The sequence below is a fragment of the Patagioenas fasciata genome, chromosome Z, assembly GCF_037038585.1.
Source record: "Patagioenas fasciata isolate bPatFas1 chromosome Z, bPatFas1.hap1, whole genome shotgun sequence".
Lineage (NCBI taxonomy): Eukaryota > Metazoa > Chordata > Aves > Columbiformes > Columbidae > Patagioenas > Patagioenas fasciata.
In genome coordinates this window covers 44,759,707-44,776,888 of record NC_092560.1, presented here as the reverse complement: position 1 = coordinate 44,776,888, position 17,182 = coordinate 44,759,707, and the positions used below count along the sequence as shown (strand labels likewise).

Sequence of the window (17,182 nt, the reverse complement as noted above, 5' to 3'; positions counted from 1 at the left end):
AGGATGCAACATTGGGAATGCAGCAGGGTGCCTTGGCTTTCACTGTGAAACCAAAGGCACTGCTGATGTCTCAATTTTCAGTCTTATTTCACTTGCCTATAAAGCAGTTTGGAGTCTTGAATGGGCAAGGACTCTCCAGGACAAACCTGTACTGCCTAGAGACTAACACCAGTAGTTATGGTTAATTGATCCCTGGACTCCTTCCCAGTGTTCTTCTGTAGTTGAGAGAAATCATTCTCTCTATATGCAAACAAACTTTGTACTTCCTTGTACGCTTGAATGACACGGCTGACGTCTGCAACTGAATTAACTTGTTCAATGCCTGGAAGCTCCTGCAGATGGAAACTTCTTGTGCTGCAGCTGGGAAATAAAATTTCCAAAGGCTGACATTTACAAATGTTCAGGTTTTTTTTTTTTTGTTTTTTTTTTTTTTTTTTTTTTTTTTTTGTTGTTGTTGGTTTTTTTTGTTGGTTTTTTTTTTGTTAGAGACGGGTTTCCACATCCAAGCAGGTCATGTGCCAACTCACTTGCCTAAAAGAGGAAAGTACCATATCTGAAAAAGCTTCACTTTCACCTTCTCCAACACTTAAAAAAACATTTTGAATTTTCTAGTTTCCCAGAAGAAACATTGATGAGGACTGTTTTCAGGTGCTTGTCATTTTTTTTTTTTTCCAGGGCAAATATTGCTAGTTAAAATCGATGTGCTGTATTTGCTGCCGCATGCGTGCCCCTCGCATCCGCTGATCTCCACCGCCTCACCTCCCCACAGCTGCAGTGCGTGGTTCTGCCTGGCGGGCGGTGGGCGCCACGCCACGCTTCCACCAGCCGCTAACGGGAAGTTTTAAGGCAGAACTTGACCTGGACGCATAAACTTGAAACAAAACACGACGCAGCCCTCGCCCCACCTCAACCTGATCCGCCTGACGTTAATGTTAGTCGCTGCTATTAACATGACGTGGCTCCCGGTGTGGGGCAATCCCCCTTCAGGGAGAGCGCGGCGCTCACGCGGGTCACGTGCCGGCGGGGCTGGCGGCCGTTTTGACCGAGCTGCCCAGGCGCAGGTGCGCGGCGCGAGCGGCGGGACACCGGCAACGGCCACCGCAGCCCCCGGCCCGGGCTCGGAGGCGACACCACCAACGCGGCTTTCCCACCGCACGCCGGCAACCGCGGGACAGGGCCCACAGCAGCCAAGGCGGGGCGGGACCGGGTCGAGCCGCCTTCCTCGGCGGGAGGGGAAAGTGTCGCCACCTGCCGCTGTTGGGACCCGCCCGTCCTCTTGGTATTTACGGGAGTGTTGCGGCTGGGTGTCGTTTGCAGCCGGTGTTGGGCAGCGGCCTCTTAGCGCTATGAAGGGTGATGGTATCGAGAACCCGGTGTTTGAGCCACCCAGCCCCGACATTGGCCGCCAGCGCCAGGCGAGCGTCCCCGGGGCAAATGCCGGTATCGCTGAGGCTGAGGAGGGGCCCTGTGGGTGGGGCCGGTGCACCCCTAAGGCTCTGCAACTCTGCAACAACCCGGAGGGCTACTTGGCGGCCTATAGCTTCCTGGCTATCTTCCAAGGTAACTTGTCCCAACCACCTTGTCCAGAGCTGCAGATGTGCTGCCCTCCCCTCAACCTTCCCTGTGGGACCTGACACATGGAGGCTTTCTTCTGCCCTTGGCACATCTTGTTCCCCATCTTGGAGCTCTGGTAGAAGCCAGGTGGGTTCCTGGGCTGTGGAAGACAGGGGAAGAGTGGTGCTGATTTGGGTGGTGGCTAAGGTGAGGCAGAGTTCCTCCAGCTGCCCAAGTCTTGTGCTGTTGCTGAAAAGTGACAATAGTGGCTTTACTAGGGAAGAAAGTACGCTGGTGCCCTGAATGGGGAAGTTGGTCATACAGTATTATTCTCTGTACCTCACTCTGTTCTTTCTTGTCTTCTTTTCCCGCATACCTTTTTTACCATTGCTGAGTTCTTGGTGTCATCAGCTCTGTGCTTCATGCTTTCGTTTGTATTGTGTCACCATTGCTCACAGGGAAATAGTGTTCCCTATGTGCCTAACAGGGAACCAGGGAATAAAACATATGATATAAATCAACAGACAAAACTGTAGTGTCCTGACATGTACTTTGTTACCTGCCTGACAATAAAAAAGGTGCCTTGGCATAGTTGTGTGGGACTTTGAGTAATTGAGACGGCTTTAAAAAAAAAAATCTGGTTTTATTCAGTGGATCCCAGTGAAGCCATATTTCTACCACTTAACTAATGGCTTGACTTAACTTCGGGGGAACCTAATGTTTATTAATTTCTGTTGTTCACCTTCAGATATCCTTGTCCATATTTTTGGTTTTCTGTAAGAAGATTTATTAGTTTGTTGGCAAGCCTTAGGCTTAGAAAGTAGTAATAATGACCAAGGGGAAGCATTAGTGTACCAAATGTACAGAATTGAGGTTTGTAAAGCTTAGATATTTGTCCATTAAATGGAGCTATTGCATAAATGTTCAGAACCCTTTGACTTTATTTGACTAGCTAGAAGACAAAACTGTGTTTCCTGGAAAGTTGTGAGGCTTTAAAGCTCATCCTTGTTGCTCATAAAGAATGAAACTGCTGTACGGGGGTGGTGGAAGAAGACATGCAGTGCTGGAAGAGCAGGCAGCTTTTGACAAAGTCATGTGCGATATGGATGGCTGTGTTCCTGCCTGGAACCAAACTAAAGTAACTGGCATGGTGTGAGGAGAACTGAGTAGGAGGTTCCGCTTAAAACCTAGGAGGATCTGACTGTCTACAGCTGGTAGGACCAGGAGCTGATTACTGTTACAATTGTCCTGTTGTTACCTGAACTTTATATTTTCTGACATAGTAAAAACAAAGGGAGGGGTGGAAGAATTTCTTACATAGCAGATTTAAATGGCAGCTGAGTAGTAGAAGGCTAGAAGTAGAAGGTCATGCATGTATATCTTTGTAGCTTAAGAATGCAGACAAGCAACCAAAAATGCCCTGAATGTGACACTGAAAAGCTTCAGATTATATTGCACTAGACAAAACATCTTGAACATTTCTAGCACTTCTAAATTTGCTATGGCAATAGTTCTTAAAATCCAGTTTGCTGTGCTATTAGTAGTGTGGATAGGTTCTGAGGTTTTATGGCTTTTAGGATATCATTAAATATGGCAATTTAAACTACAGTTACAAGACAATGTCTTCCAGTTCTGTAATCAACTAGCAACGTAGCACACTTACTTCGTGTGAATGTTTTAGAGCCTTAGTAAATGTTTGATGTGCTGGCAAATGTGGAAAAAAACTTGTTTGTTCATTCCTTCATACTAGTATTGTTCTTTGGTCAATGCTCCTATTTAAAAAAAAAAAAAAAAAGGCTGCTAAAGGTATAAATAATTGCAGCAGAGGAACACATAAATACTTTTGTTAATCCTATGTGAGTTTAAATGTGGTGGTCAGACTGAAAAGTGAAATTGCCATCCTTCTTAAAGAGGCTGTAGTAGGTTACTGGAAAAATAAAATTGTGCCAAGAGCTATCTCCTTATAGAAAGCTGAAGTGTTTAGCTATGGTGGGGATTGCGCTTACAAGAAAATAGCTGACTGATCACAGATTTGGAGGATTTCTTTAATATGTAGAGCACTATAGGCAGATCTATTGAAGTTCAGCCTGTGTAGTTGCCCTTCCGGATAGTGCAATGCTTGTTGCAAACTGATTTAAATCCATTGCTGTCCCCAATCATCTGCAGTGGTATTTTGTGTTGTTTTTTGTAAGAATGACAGTAGAGAATCATGTCTGGATTTTTGAAGGAAGAATAGCTGTAGGGCCTGTGTCATAAGAAATGTTCATCAGTCATCTGTGATGTTACGGAACTTTTAATTTTGTTTGCAACTGTGCCTCCAAGACTTCCTAACTTTTTTCCAGGACATATATTTTATTACAGGCACAGTTTAATTAGATTACCATGAAGTTATCTGGCACTGTTAAGAAGTATAACTATTCGTCTCAGTTGTAAGAGAATCCTATTTTGGAACTACTAAAAGTAAACTCCTGTAAGTTTAACTACTGGTTGTTTCCCATACAAACAGAATGTGAGGCAGGATGGGAGATTCAGCTTAATATCTAAAACCAACACTCCTGTAAAAATGGACAGTGTATACAAGCATGCTCTGGCAATTGCAGCTCAATTGCTTCTGCTTTTGGATCAGATTTTTGGAGTTTACCTGTGCCTAAGTAGGGCAGCTTGTACAAGGCCTTTTCTCCAGGTTGTTTGATACTGGTGCTTCAGTGAACTTCAGGATTCAGAAACCCAACTTTTTTCTCAGTTAATCTCCTCAGTTGCTCTGAAACAGTTGCAAAGTATTTTCAGATAGCTTTACACTTTTTTTAATTATAGGAGAGAGATACCTGGTCAAAAGCCTATTTGTATCTTCCCTTTGTGATGCCAGGGAGGAAATGAGGTTTGTTTGGCAATCATTATTTGAAAGCTATGTCTTGAACTTGCTTCACTTGTATCTTGTATTCTAATACAAGTAATAATCTTGACTGATTTCCTTTTAATTTATACAGTGTCTTGTCACACTGTTACGCATTCTGTTTGAAATCTGTCTGTGCTTCAAACTGAATCTAGAACTTTGACATGTGAACAGAGTTTGAGGCATAGTATTTTGCTGACTTACTACTTGAGTTTTGAATCTTTAATGCCCACAGGAGAGAACAAAATTGAATAGGTCCTGTGCAGTTTGGCTGACTTAAGTTGGCACTGTATCAATTCATTGTACACCTGAAGTTTAAAACTAACAAATATCTTAATGTTGCTTTGTAAATCTATTCAGTTCAACCCTTCCATCACACAATGGTAAGTTTACCCTTGCAACTCTATCAAATTAAAGTACCTTTGACTAATTTTTTTTTCTTTTTTTTTTTAGGTATTGTGGTAAATGGCCTGATTAATGTTAGTATATCAACAATTGAGAAGCGTTATGAGTTGAACAGTTCCCTCACTGGCTTAATCTCTGCAAGCTATGACATTGCTTTTTGTATATTGTCACTGTTCGTATCTTTCTTTGGAGAAAGAGGGCATAAACCACGATGGCTTGCTTTCTCAGCATTTATGCTGGGGTTGGGCTCACTTATATTTTCATTACCACACTTCAATAGTGGAAAATACCGCTATGGAGCTAAAGTTGAAGGTAAGCTTATCATTATGTTTCGAAAATGATTAAAAAAAATCAAAAACCAAACAAACAAAAAACAAAAACCAAGCCTCTCAGTTGTGATTTGGTGCAACTCTTAATTTTGTGCAACATAGTTAATCTCTAAGTCTTAAAAATAGGATATTATTTCTAACACAGAAAATAAAATGAATCTCTGAAATCTGTAAGTTCAAGAGCTGTCTCTCTGCACAACGAACTTTCTTTTTCAGAAGAGATCTGAAGGTCAATATCAGTTTTCACTCATAAGCAACATTAGAATAAAATGCTCTTTTGACTTGCATTGATGAATGCAATTAAAACTCACTTTGAGTGAAAAATGGTCTGACATTTCTTTGTGAATAGAAAAACAAGTTAGATCAAGGATGTAGAACAAATGTTAAAGGAAAGCTGTTAGACCTGCTGTCTTCCTGTTGAAAGGTAACTAATAGTTCAAACCCCAAAAAACTGCAACATGTAAAGGCATCTTGAGTAATTTGTTAACAGATTTCACTAAGCTCTTCTAAAGTGTTGATTAAAACTTGTTTCTTTGAAATAAAGAGGAAACAAACAGTACTGAACTATGCTGAACAAAACAGTGCTGACATTGTGGGAGTAGCCAGATCTCGGATCTTACGTATCTTTTTCTCATAAAATAAGACTTTAAGTGCGGTGAGCTTAATTTATAGTTAATTTACATTTATAGTTAGTAGGTGTTGTACATATGTTTAACTTTCCGTTTTAATTGGTTTATGCTAGCTGTTCACGCTCTTAAAGTTGTCTTGCGATTGGTTTACTTAATCTTGCACATGCTCTGGCAGGTTGGCTAACACATTGTAAATATCTTTTCTTGTACAAAAACATTCTGGTTTCCCATTATATTTTGGTCAAGGTGATTCCAGTAACTCAAGATGACTGTCTGTAAGATAGTCCACAATTCCCCCTTTTTGTTTTTCAACTAGCCATAGACCTTTCATAGATTTTTCTACTCTATGTTGTACACATTGTAAGATACAAGGGACAAGCATTAATATTGCTAATGCAACTGTCAATAGAACTAAACCATTTCTTATTAGATCCTTAATCTATCCTGTAATAGCCCAATCATACAACCATTTGTCTAAACCCCAGTCTTCATAGGTTAATTTCTTGGTCATATTATCTAGTCTTCTGATTGCTTTGTGAATTGATTCAGAATGGTCAAACAAGTTCATGTGACACATCCCATCAAAATCTTGACAACCATGTGCTTGTGCTAACAAGAAAGATCTATGGCAGCATGATTTTGAAGCATAGCATGTCTAATTGAATCAACATCTGCTAAAAGCCTGGACAATGCTAAGGGGGTGGCGTTAGTTTGTGTTGCTAACCAACATCCTGATTTGTTTAGCATATTCAAAGTGTTTGCTACTGCAACTCTGGACGCAAAAATGGAGACCAATATAGTTTTGTCCCGTTCCCCAAAATTCTGTATTATCCTTACAATCTTTGTCAAAGGCATGAATACTTCTTTTTCCTCTTTTATGCATTAAAATGGTTGATGTGTTTGGAGATAAGAAGGTTAACCTCCCTAAAGAACATGGCCCTCTTTTTATATGGGAAGGAATCCCTTGCCAGGCTCCATTACCACAAATTAAAAATATTCCTAGGAGTAATTTCAAGGGGATGTTGGTGGCCTTAGATGCATTGGGACTGGTATAATTACACACAAAAAAATCTGATTGTGATATACAGCTGATGAGACATGTATCACTTGCACGAGAGATGTACTTTTTCCTTAATAATTGAAATATAGACAAAAATCCATTTTTACTGATCCTAGTAACTCAATTTCTTGGAGTTGTAAACCACCTTGTGGTGGGTCTATGACCCAGCCATCCAAATTATTTGTCACATTTTGACCACCAGCCCACTGCCTCTTGTTTTTGGGGATAGGCCAGGTGTCTAGTGAAACACTGACCAAGCATGTTGAAAAAGGATTGCTCAGAGATGCAGTAGCTAAACAGATAGAGCCTTGTGCTGTCGTGTTGGCTAAAGTTATCCACATATTAGTCTTTGGTTGAGAGGGAAGCCAAAAAGCATTGCTAATGTCCAACAATACTAGGCCGATGCTTACTATGCATTGTAATATCCACAACATCATTGACATGCTGTACAGATGATCAGGGAGGCTGTGTTACCTTGTCCCAAAGGATTGGGACTAGTCAATTGTGGATTACTCCCTGTTGTCATCTAACTGTATGTCAGGCAGCAAATCCTTTTCACCACCAGGTGCCACTTCTGCTTCTTCAACTGTTGGCTTGAGCTTCTTCAGGAATGGTCTGCTACAACGTGCAGGCACCTACTGCAAACCTTGATCTATAACGACACAAGCATAACCTCGACCCCATGTTATCAATTGATGTGGCCCTTCCCATTGACCATTAACCAGTGATTTGACCATAACATAGGTTCTTTCTAATTTAGCATGTTTTGGGTCATACTTGTAAAGTGTTTCACCACAGGGGAAACTTAGACGTAAGTGATTCATCACATATGATGCTTTTTGCCAATCGGTTTTGTGGTAGGAGAGTGTATATGAATAACAATGGGTGTTTGCAAAGCTGTAACATAGTTTACAACGATACAAACGTTTCAAAGTGCTGCTGTTGTGAGATTTCATCCTTGTACAGATGGCTTGTTTTGGGTCCTCTGTCTCAGCTGGCTCTGACATTTGTAGTGAGGAGCTCCATCTAGTGGTTTATCATGATGAAACCATCCTGTATTTGATTATCCGTAGACAATATAGACTGTAAAAACTGCAGATGCTACAAGCAATGTACTTTTAACCTTCTGTCTTAAATCTTATTGAAACATGTTTAAATTTGTAAAAGATGTCTGTCACAGCAAATGGGAAATGTTGATCTTCACTTGACACCAGGAAGATAACTTTATTGTGAAGACAGACAAGCCAGATTACCCAGAAAGATTCTGCAGTCTGTATCTCAGGGTTGTTTCAAGATGCTGCTGAGTAAAGTCCTGAGCAACTTGGTCTGCATTTGGTTTTGGCACTGTTTGGATTAGGATGTTGGACTAGGCAACATCCTGAGTCTCTTAGTAACAGGATGTGAATGATGTCTTTGGTAAAAAGAATTATCTTTGTTAGTAACAAGCCTGTAGTTAGTGGGGTTCCTCAGGGGTCAGTATTAGGTCCAGTCCTGTTCAACCTGTTCATCAATGACCTGGATGAAGAAACTGAGTGCACCCTCAGCAAGTTTTCTGATGATGCCAAACTGGGAGGAAGGGCTCACACACCAGAAGGCTGTGCTGCCATTCAGCGAGACCTGGACAGGCTGGAAGACTGGACTGAGAAGAACCTGATGAAGTTCAACAAAGACAAGTGTAGGGTCCTGCACCTGGGGAGGAATAACCTGGAACACCAGTACAGGTTAGAGGTGGACCTGCTGGAAAGCAGCATTGCAGAGGAGGACTTGGGAGTTTTGGTTGACAACAAGTTGACTATGAATTAGTAAGGTGCCCTTGTGGCCAGGAAGACCAATGATATCCTGGGGTGCATTAGGAAAAGTGTGACCAGAAGGTTGAGGGAGGTTATCCTGCTACTCTACTCTGGTGAGGCCACATCTGGAGTACTGTGTCCAGTTCTGGGCTCCCCAGTTGAAGGACAAGGAACTACTGGAGAGAGTCCAACAGTGGACTATAAAGGTGATTAAGGGTCTGGAACATCTTTCTTATGAGCTGGACCTGTTCAGCCTGGAGGAGAGAAGGTTGAGAGGAGATCTTATCAGTGCTTATAAATATCTAAAAGGTACATGACAAGAGGATGGGACCAGATTCTTTTCAGTGGTGCCTAATGATAGGATGAAGAGCATTGGGCAGAGACTGAAACATAGGAGGTTCCATCTGAATATGAGGAGAATCTGCTTTATTTCGAGGGTGACAGAGCACTGGAACAGACTACGCAGAGAGGTTATGTAGTCTTCTTCTCTGGAGATATCCAAAACCTACCTGGATGCTTTCCTGTGTGATCTATGCTAGGTGACTCTGCTTTAGCAGAGTCTAGGTCATCTATAGATGGAGTAGATGACCTCCAGAGGTCCCTTCCAACCCCAACCATTCTGTGATTTTGTGGGAGGTTCAGGTTGGACATTAGGAAAAGGTTCTTGACCCAGAGGGTGGTAGAGCACTGGAACAGGCTACCCAGGGAGGCAGATATGACCCCAGGCCTGGCAGTGTTCAAGAAGAGACTGGACAACACCCTCAGACACATGGTGTGAACTGTGGGGTTGTCAGATGCAGGGACAGGAGTTGGACTCGGTGATCCTTGTGTGTGGTGTGATTAGAGAACAGGGAGAATGACTTTAACACCTTTTTTCAGTTCTCTCTTCTACTGGAATCTTAGGTGTTGGATCAGTCATCTAGTGTTCGAGAGTTAGTGAATTTTCTCAGAAGGACATGATTGGTCTTCTTTCCCAGAACTTGCTAAGGACAATTGAAGACTGAAGAAAACTATAGCATTTGGTCACTAATGGTGGCAGAATGTGTGATCTGTGTAATTTGGCTGTTTTGTTTTGTACCATCAGTATGTCTGTGCTTTCCTGTTGGTTTTGCTCTCTGAAGAGACTATCTGATTAGTCAAATAATAGGTAGTACTACCATTCTCTACATTGCTTGGTCTACTACTCTATACCACTTAGGTGTTCTGAAATACTGTAACATCTTCCTCTAGAAACTAAGAACTTAGTCCTCATTCAACATGTTCATTGAAGCTTTGATTGACTTTCCCATTTGAGACTTTAAAGGGAGGCAAATTTTTAAGTTTAAAAAGAAATGGAAACCAAGCTGTTTTTTATTTATCACTCCTCACAACTCTCTTCAAACTATTCCCTGTCCTTCAGAAGACCAAAACCCCACACACTACTGGCTGCAGTTTAAGATGGGGGTAAAACTAGTATTGACCTGTCTTCTAATTAATGTAGTTGCTAAAGGAACTCACAGTTTGTTCTGCCTTCTTGGCTAGTATGTTGCATTAGATGTTAGGGAATATTTTGGCTCTTATAACTTGGATTCAGGTAGATGTGTTAAATTAAGGCATGCAAGAATGTTTATAATTACTAATTCTGTTGGATGGTATTGCCTTTCATGCAGTTCTGCTCTTTAAAATCCAGGTCTAATCCACTGCCTTCTAAAAAGGAAAACAAGTTTAATGAGAAAAGGTAGTTAAAAATGGTCAGTGGCTCACCTTAAACTTCTCCCAGAGCTTTGTTTATCTCAGGTTAGGCTTTTCTGATCATGTATAAGTCAATACCTGCTCTTTGCGGCATTCTTGTGACAGCAGTGAACAGACCTATGGATCTAATACAGGTTAGATTCAGCCTGTGTCACCCTGCTAATCTGCTTAAGCCTTGGGCTGGTACAATAAGGGGATGACATCAATGGCTGAGGTAAACTGTTTGATAGCAATTTTTGACGTATGCTAGTTTAAACTAATCTCATAATTTTGTGGTACTTCGCCTTTGCTTTTAAAATGTTTCTTGAAAACATGAAATATAGTCCACAATTCCACTAAGCAAGTGCCTGTGTACTGTGTACTTGACACACACAAGAAAAAAGGGGCAGGGTGGTGTGGGTAGTCTGATAGATGATGTAAATAAAAGGATTATAATTGTATTAAAAGCATATTGATGATTATCTTAATTTTGTATCTGAACCAGACTGTGTAGTTCTGAAAACAAACTAGTGTCATAAGCTTCTCTCATATCAATGTCAGGATAAATTTCCTAGGGCATATAAATTGATGAGCTAGAAAACTGAAGGAGAAAGGCTATAATCAATTAGTTACATAATGGTGCAGGCTTTTAGATTGACATGAACTGAGATATTGATAGTGGAGTGGGGATGTAGATTCATGAAGAACCACTGTCTGATAAATGGTGGCTTAGACTTGCCCAAGGCTAACATATAACTGCAAGTATATTCTATATATGTGCTGTACACAAATATGTGTATGTTAACAAGGTATTGTAGGGTATGGTGTCCTTCTATAGTCAGTTTTAGATGCCTGTATATAGTACAAAGTTAACCTGATTTGATACCTAATTTCCTGCAGAAAAGAGGAATATTGCTCAAGAAAGCAGATAGACAATAAATGGAAAATACATTTTAAAAGCTTTAATTTTAAAAGTAATGATAGTAAAATGTTCCCCATGTGGCTGCAGCATATCATTAAAATAAGGATTGTTCCTAAGTGGAAAGGAGGGAAAAGTGTAATAACAGCTCCTCTTGAAGTAAGGTTTTTCGCATCCCTCTATGTTGGCCACTTTCTGTGCAACAGCACTGAATCACCTCTTGTGTGCTACATGACCCCACCACCTGTATGGAGCTGTTCCTTCTGGAGGAAGGCATGATAAAGCTCATGGATGCATTTATAACATCAGCGTAGACAGTTACTTTTATCTGCTGTGTGGCAAGAACTTCCTTGTGTTTTATGCCCTGTGAGTCCGAAGTGTGAACAAGCTTGCCCTTTGTTTGCTCATGTAAAAAGTGTTCTCAAATGTAAAGGAACCTGAGAAAAAACAATTTAATTTGTTGCAAGGTATTAAGAATTAATCAGTTTGCTCATCTGATCTGAAGGGTGCTTTCATATATTGGGTCAGTATAGCTTGTTTCCATGAACATAATGGGTCTGTCCTCTTCCTTAGGGTTGTATATTCTTCTGTGGAAAAACCTGGAAAGAACCATGCTTCTCTTTATGATCTTGTCACTGAAAGTTGCCATGATAGCAAGAGGAAGGACTAGAGAAAACAAATGCCCTGTCTTCACTTCTTCTTTTCCCTCCTCATAGTGCCAAATGTTACAGGAGCACATACAACCTTAGGCTATTCTGCTTCCCTCTGTGTTTGTGTAAACAAGAACAGAGGCTTTACATTTACTTCATATTCTGGTGATAGGGCGGTGTGTGTTCTTGTGTTCTATGAGAGATAGTGGTGTGGTTTTGTGTGGTGGTGGGTGTTTGTTGGTGTTTGTTTTTTTGGTGGGTGTTTGTTGGTGTTTGTTTTTTTGGTGGGTGTTTGTTGGTGTTTGGTTTTTTGGTGGGTGTTTGTTGGTGTTTGGTTTTGGGGGGAAATGCTTCTCAAAACGGTGTATAGAAAGGGAGGATTATCTTTGCTTACAACTCTGATGATTGCACTTTCCTCACTAGCAGTCCAGCTTCCCTCAGGTCATTCAATCTGCTCTGTTACTTAAGAATGGAAATTGTTGTTGGTGCTTCTCAGGATCATTATAAAGTACAAGAACAAAATCAAGTATCTGTTACCCAGGAGTGCTTACAAACCTTTGGAATGACCATTTGACAGCTTTTGCATACACCTGGTCAGTAATGCTTTCAAAAAGCCAAAATGTGTAGTTAATGCTATTTCATTTACTGTCCTTCCTGGCAAGGAAACAAAAACCTAGCCATAATACTGTTTGTTTTTTTTTTTTTTTTTTTTTGCGGGGGTGGGGAGGTATGATATAACAGAAGGTTAGGGCACTGTCATATAGGATATATTAGTAGGGCTGAAAATAAGTGTCTGACACTAACAACACTTCATATGTAGTTTAGCTTTCAGTACAGGTTTTCTTCAGTTGGACTGTGATGAGCTAGATGTCATAATTTTCAAGTCTTACTGTCTTTGTCTTTCAGACACGTGCCAAATTCCAGGAACAAGCTCTGCTAACTTCACTTGCAGTGCCAGCATGAGGTCTTCACTTTCCAACTATCTGTATGTCTTTATCCTGGCACAGCTGCTGCTGGGAGTTGGAGGAACTCCACTGTATACTTTGGGGACTGCTTTTATTGATGATAGCGTTCCAAAGCACAAGTCTTCCTTTTATATAGGTAACTTTTAAAACTGTTTGCAACTTGTTGTCTGTATAGACCATAGACTGCAATGTCTTTCATATGCTTTTATGAATTCCTCTAATTAAATTAATCTTGTCATTGCACATTGTCATTTATGTGCATAAAGTGTTTCTATATCAGTTACTCTGCAAGTTAGGTATCAGTCTGCTGTAAATACGAAGTCTTTTCAACAGTTACTTTGCAGAGCATGTTAAGGCTACTTCGTGCAGGTCTGCAGTTTTTTTCCTGTCAGTAACTGAAAGTGATTAAGTGGCTTATGTGGCCTGCCTGTTAAGAACAGGATAAGTTGTAGCAAAAATTTACTTTATACTGCCACAGATGTTGAAAACTACTGTATGTTAGATCAGTAGTCAGACCTTACTGTATCCATTACCAGTTTTATTTATTTACCTTCTAACAGCATGCTGTCCCCTCAGTTCAGGGACACTCCTGTCCATCATGCAATCAAAGCAGGTCTCTAGTAACTTACAAATTTGGCACTTCAGGAAGAAGTACTGGCAGTATCCTTCCTTAACTGAAAGTCAAGGGATTACTTGGAGACACGGAGGATGTGTTTCTGTGGGGGTTTTTGGAAGCTGAGAAATACTAATGGAATAACAATGATTTTTAATATTTCCAGTCAACATTCTCTGGGCTATGCTCATTTTTGCTACCAAGTTCATTGCATTCCAGGTGTGTTTTCTGTGGGTATGAAGATATTTGCTATTTTCCCCAGTTTATTTGCAAACTGATAAAGATATGTTAGCTTTACTGGTAACTTGCAGGAGAAATCCAAAGCATTTTATATTCCTGGACTGTTTTCCAGACTACATCAATATTTTAGGGGACAAAACTGAAATAATCATCTATTTGTATGCAATTCTTGCTTAATTATTCCAGGCAAGCCACTTCATTTTATGCCAACAAATAGAATAGTTGTGTATGTTAAATCTTCAATATCGAAGACAGCTTTTATTTTTGCTGTCTCTTTATATTGAGAGAGAAGATTACTACACTTGTTCATGAGGCCAGTGAAATAAATAGAGCAGAATTAGGGCTGTCTGCATGATTAGAGGATCAAGAAATGGCCTGAAAACTCAGGAGAATTGTTAGTGTTCATACTTAGAACAGAGCAATACAATAAACCAATGGTTGTGTAATCTTTGGACAACTGCTGAGTTCAGAACAGTGTATTCTGCCTAATATAACAAAACTTGAAGACAAGTTAGTGGACAAGTAGCTACATTAAACCTTAATTCTTTTTCTTGCTTTTATGGAGTGGATTTAGGATTTAAAATATGTTGCGTTGCTTTGCCTGATTGCAAGAAGGCTTGTGCAAGGCAGAAAAAAAAAAAACCCAGAAGTTTCTGCTAGTGTCTGTAAATAGTTGTTAGCATCTTAGACTATGAGCTTGCAACTCATAAATTGGTATTTTCTTTCTCTTTGGAAAGTGCATGCATTTTAATGAGGACTGGTCTCCTCTTGCTGAACTGAGCCATCTACATCTGAAGCCAATGAAAAGCAGTTTCCTCTCTAGGAGGAAACAGGCATGTTCTAAACTAGGTTTGAAGTTCTGTAGGATGAACGTGGACATAGAAAGGTATTATTACCATGTCATTATTTCTGAAATACAAGAAAACCTGGGATATGTCAACTCAATATTTATTTTGACTCACTGATATATCAGTGTTCCCCTCTGTATCCTTTTCCCCTCTTGCACCTCTCCCCTCCCGGCATAATTCTTTCTTGCTGTCTGAAGAGAGTGAAATAATGGAAAATACTCAGGATCAAGGCATTTTGCAAACAAATGAGAAATTCAGATTCTTCAGCCTGGGGAAGAGCATAGTGTATCTTCATTAAGGACCAATTATTTAGACAGATCTAGTTACTGTTAGTTGCTGAGGCAGTGCTTCTGCCAGCAGTGGGAAAGTGCCACAGAAATCTGGCTGGTATGATAGGGGGACTATTATGACATTGAGAAAATCTCATCTTAAGACAAAGAGAAAGAGACCTGAGTGCTCTTTAGTAGGGTATGATTACACTCTAGCTTCTTGTCTTGGCACATCTAAAACCCAGCTTAAAGTTAAAAAATATATATATATAAAATGTAGGCTCATTGTGGGCATGTACTATTAACAACTGATGCTTGTAACAACCTCACTTCAGAAACTTTCACAAACTAGCTTATGCTTGTAGATGCAAGCAATCTAATGCCTAAAGATGCTGTCAGTGAAGTGTCTTTTGCTGAACCTCTAAGTAGAAGCTTTTAATGAGAGCTGCGAATTTTCTTGCCGAGGAACGCATGTTATCTTTATGTGCTATAGTCAAAGTAATGACAGTGAAAGAACAGGATGAATTACAGAAACCATTTGGTCTGAAGTTGGTTTGCAATTTTTCCTTAAAAGAAAGCCTTAAAGATATATGGTGAATTTGAATGTATTTTCTCTTCTAGGAATTGGCTATGCCATGTCACTGCTGGGTCCTGCTATTGGCTATGTCTTAGGAGGGCAGCTACTTAATATTTATATTGATATCCAGATCCCAGAAAGGCAAGATACAGTTTAGTCTTTTGCTTTCTATTTTCTTTTCCTAATGTTTCATATTAAAATATTCAGCTTTTCTCCATGTTAGAAGAATGAAGAGGTTTTTTTTGGAAAATACCACATTTTCAAGAGCTTCTTTAGCTTGCTAACAAATTGCATTCACAAGGGCTTCTAGGGAGTTACTTCCTGCAGCGAATAGTCAGCCCATTGTGTGAAAGTTTCTCTGTAGTGCAAATACTTAGTTCTAGCTCTTTGAAATCTAGCTATGTTAAAGCTCATTAACAAAACATGTTGTGTATTTGATTAGTTACTCTAATTTTAAGGTTAGATTGCAACAGTTGATTTCTTGTGCATAATGTTTCCCTGGAGTGGGATATGAGGTGTAGGATACTGCTACTTAACCTTCTGGGGAAGAGCTTGCTAGAAAATGTACCAGTGGAGTGACAGCCCACTATTGAAAAGATAATGTTATAAATTGTACTACTGTCCAAACCAACAGCTTCATTTACATTGTTATTTCCTGTGTTTTAGGGGTATCAGATCAACACAATGGCATTCTGAACTTCTGTATTGGCTTTTGCATAACTCATTTACTATGAAGATTCTTTCTAAAAACAGCTTTTCCAGTATTTTAGCAATGCTACAAGATCTTCAAATCAGGACCAAATATTTGCCTTTAATAAGAATGAATTTATCTAATGAGTTGAAAGCTATATTGGGTAGAATAAAATATTTTTATAATATAGCTGATGAATGTGCTTTAAACAAGCAAACAACAAATTTAATACATGTAGAAAATAAAACCATATCTATATTAAAAGAATTTCTGTTAAATCAGTATTAAAAAAATTCACCTCACTGATATCTGAAATTGCTGATTTGAATTAATGAATGGTAAACCTACTTTTTCCAAATTATTTTTGCAGTACAGAGATAGATCAAGATGACCCACGCTGGCTTGGAGCATGGTGGATAGCATTTCTTGCATGCTTTTTTGCCATTTGGCTTCTTATAATACCTTTTTCATGCTTTCCGAAACACCTACCAGGTAAATGTTTAACAATAATGGGCTACATTGAAAGAGAGATTTGTTTATGCTCGTGGGTTATAGACTGCTGGACTGTCATGTCCAGCCCAGAGGTATGAGTGGCGGAGAGGTGACTCAGGTTCATGGGCCCCCATCGTTGGAAAACAGTACACACAGTACTTAAGGTCTGCAAACAAAAGGCTTTTATTTTGCAACTTGGCCCAACTGGCAAATTATTTGGTGGCAGAAGGATTTATGGTATTGCAGGTTCAACTGGTAAACGTAAAAAGTGTGCAGCATATGTGGAGTTGTAAATCTTATGTTACTATATTTCTTATAAAAAGGGAAGCAAAAAAATATAAGTATAGGAAAGAAAGAAAAGAGAGAGAAAGATTTCACCATCCTTACACCTCTGCTTTATGTGTGATGGAATTTGCGGTCTTGGATCCAGTGATGAGTGGCGTCCATCCTCTGGTGTCTTGTTCAGTTCATGCGTTGAGACTGGTGGGCAGAGTGGCCCTCATGATGGTTGGTGGGTGCCGCCAGTGCTTGCACAAGCTGGGCCTTTA

General features: G+C 40.0%; 1 protein-coding gene across 1 annotated transcript in view; it reads left to right on the top strand.

Annotated features, from left to right (window-relative positions):
- The first annotated feature begins 856 nt into the window (after positions 1–856).
- The window catches only part of SLCO4C1 (solute carrier organic anion transporter family member 4C1), a 33,968-nt gene continuing 17,642 nt past the window's right edge, over positions 857–17,182 (top strand). Inside the window, exons 1-5 of the mRNA XM_065861093.2 lie at positions 857–1,560; positions 4,901–5,164; positions 12,846–13,040; positions 15,496–15,592; positions 16,513–16,634. Of these exons, the coding sequence (XP_065717165.2) occupies positions 930–1,560; positions 4,901–5,164; positions 12,846–13,040; positions 15,496–15,592; positions 16,513–16,634 (1,309 nt within the window). The 5' untranslated portion in view covers positions 857–929. The remainder of the gene's footprint in view (positions 1,561–4,900; positions 5,165–12,845; positions 13,041–15,495; positions 15,593–16,512; positions 16,635–17,182) is intronic.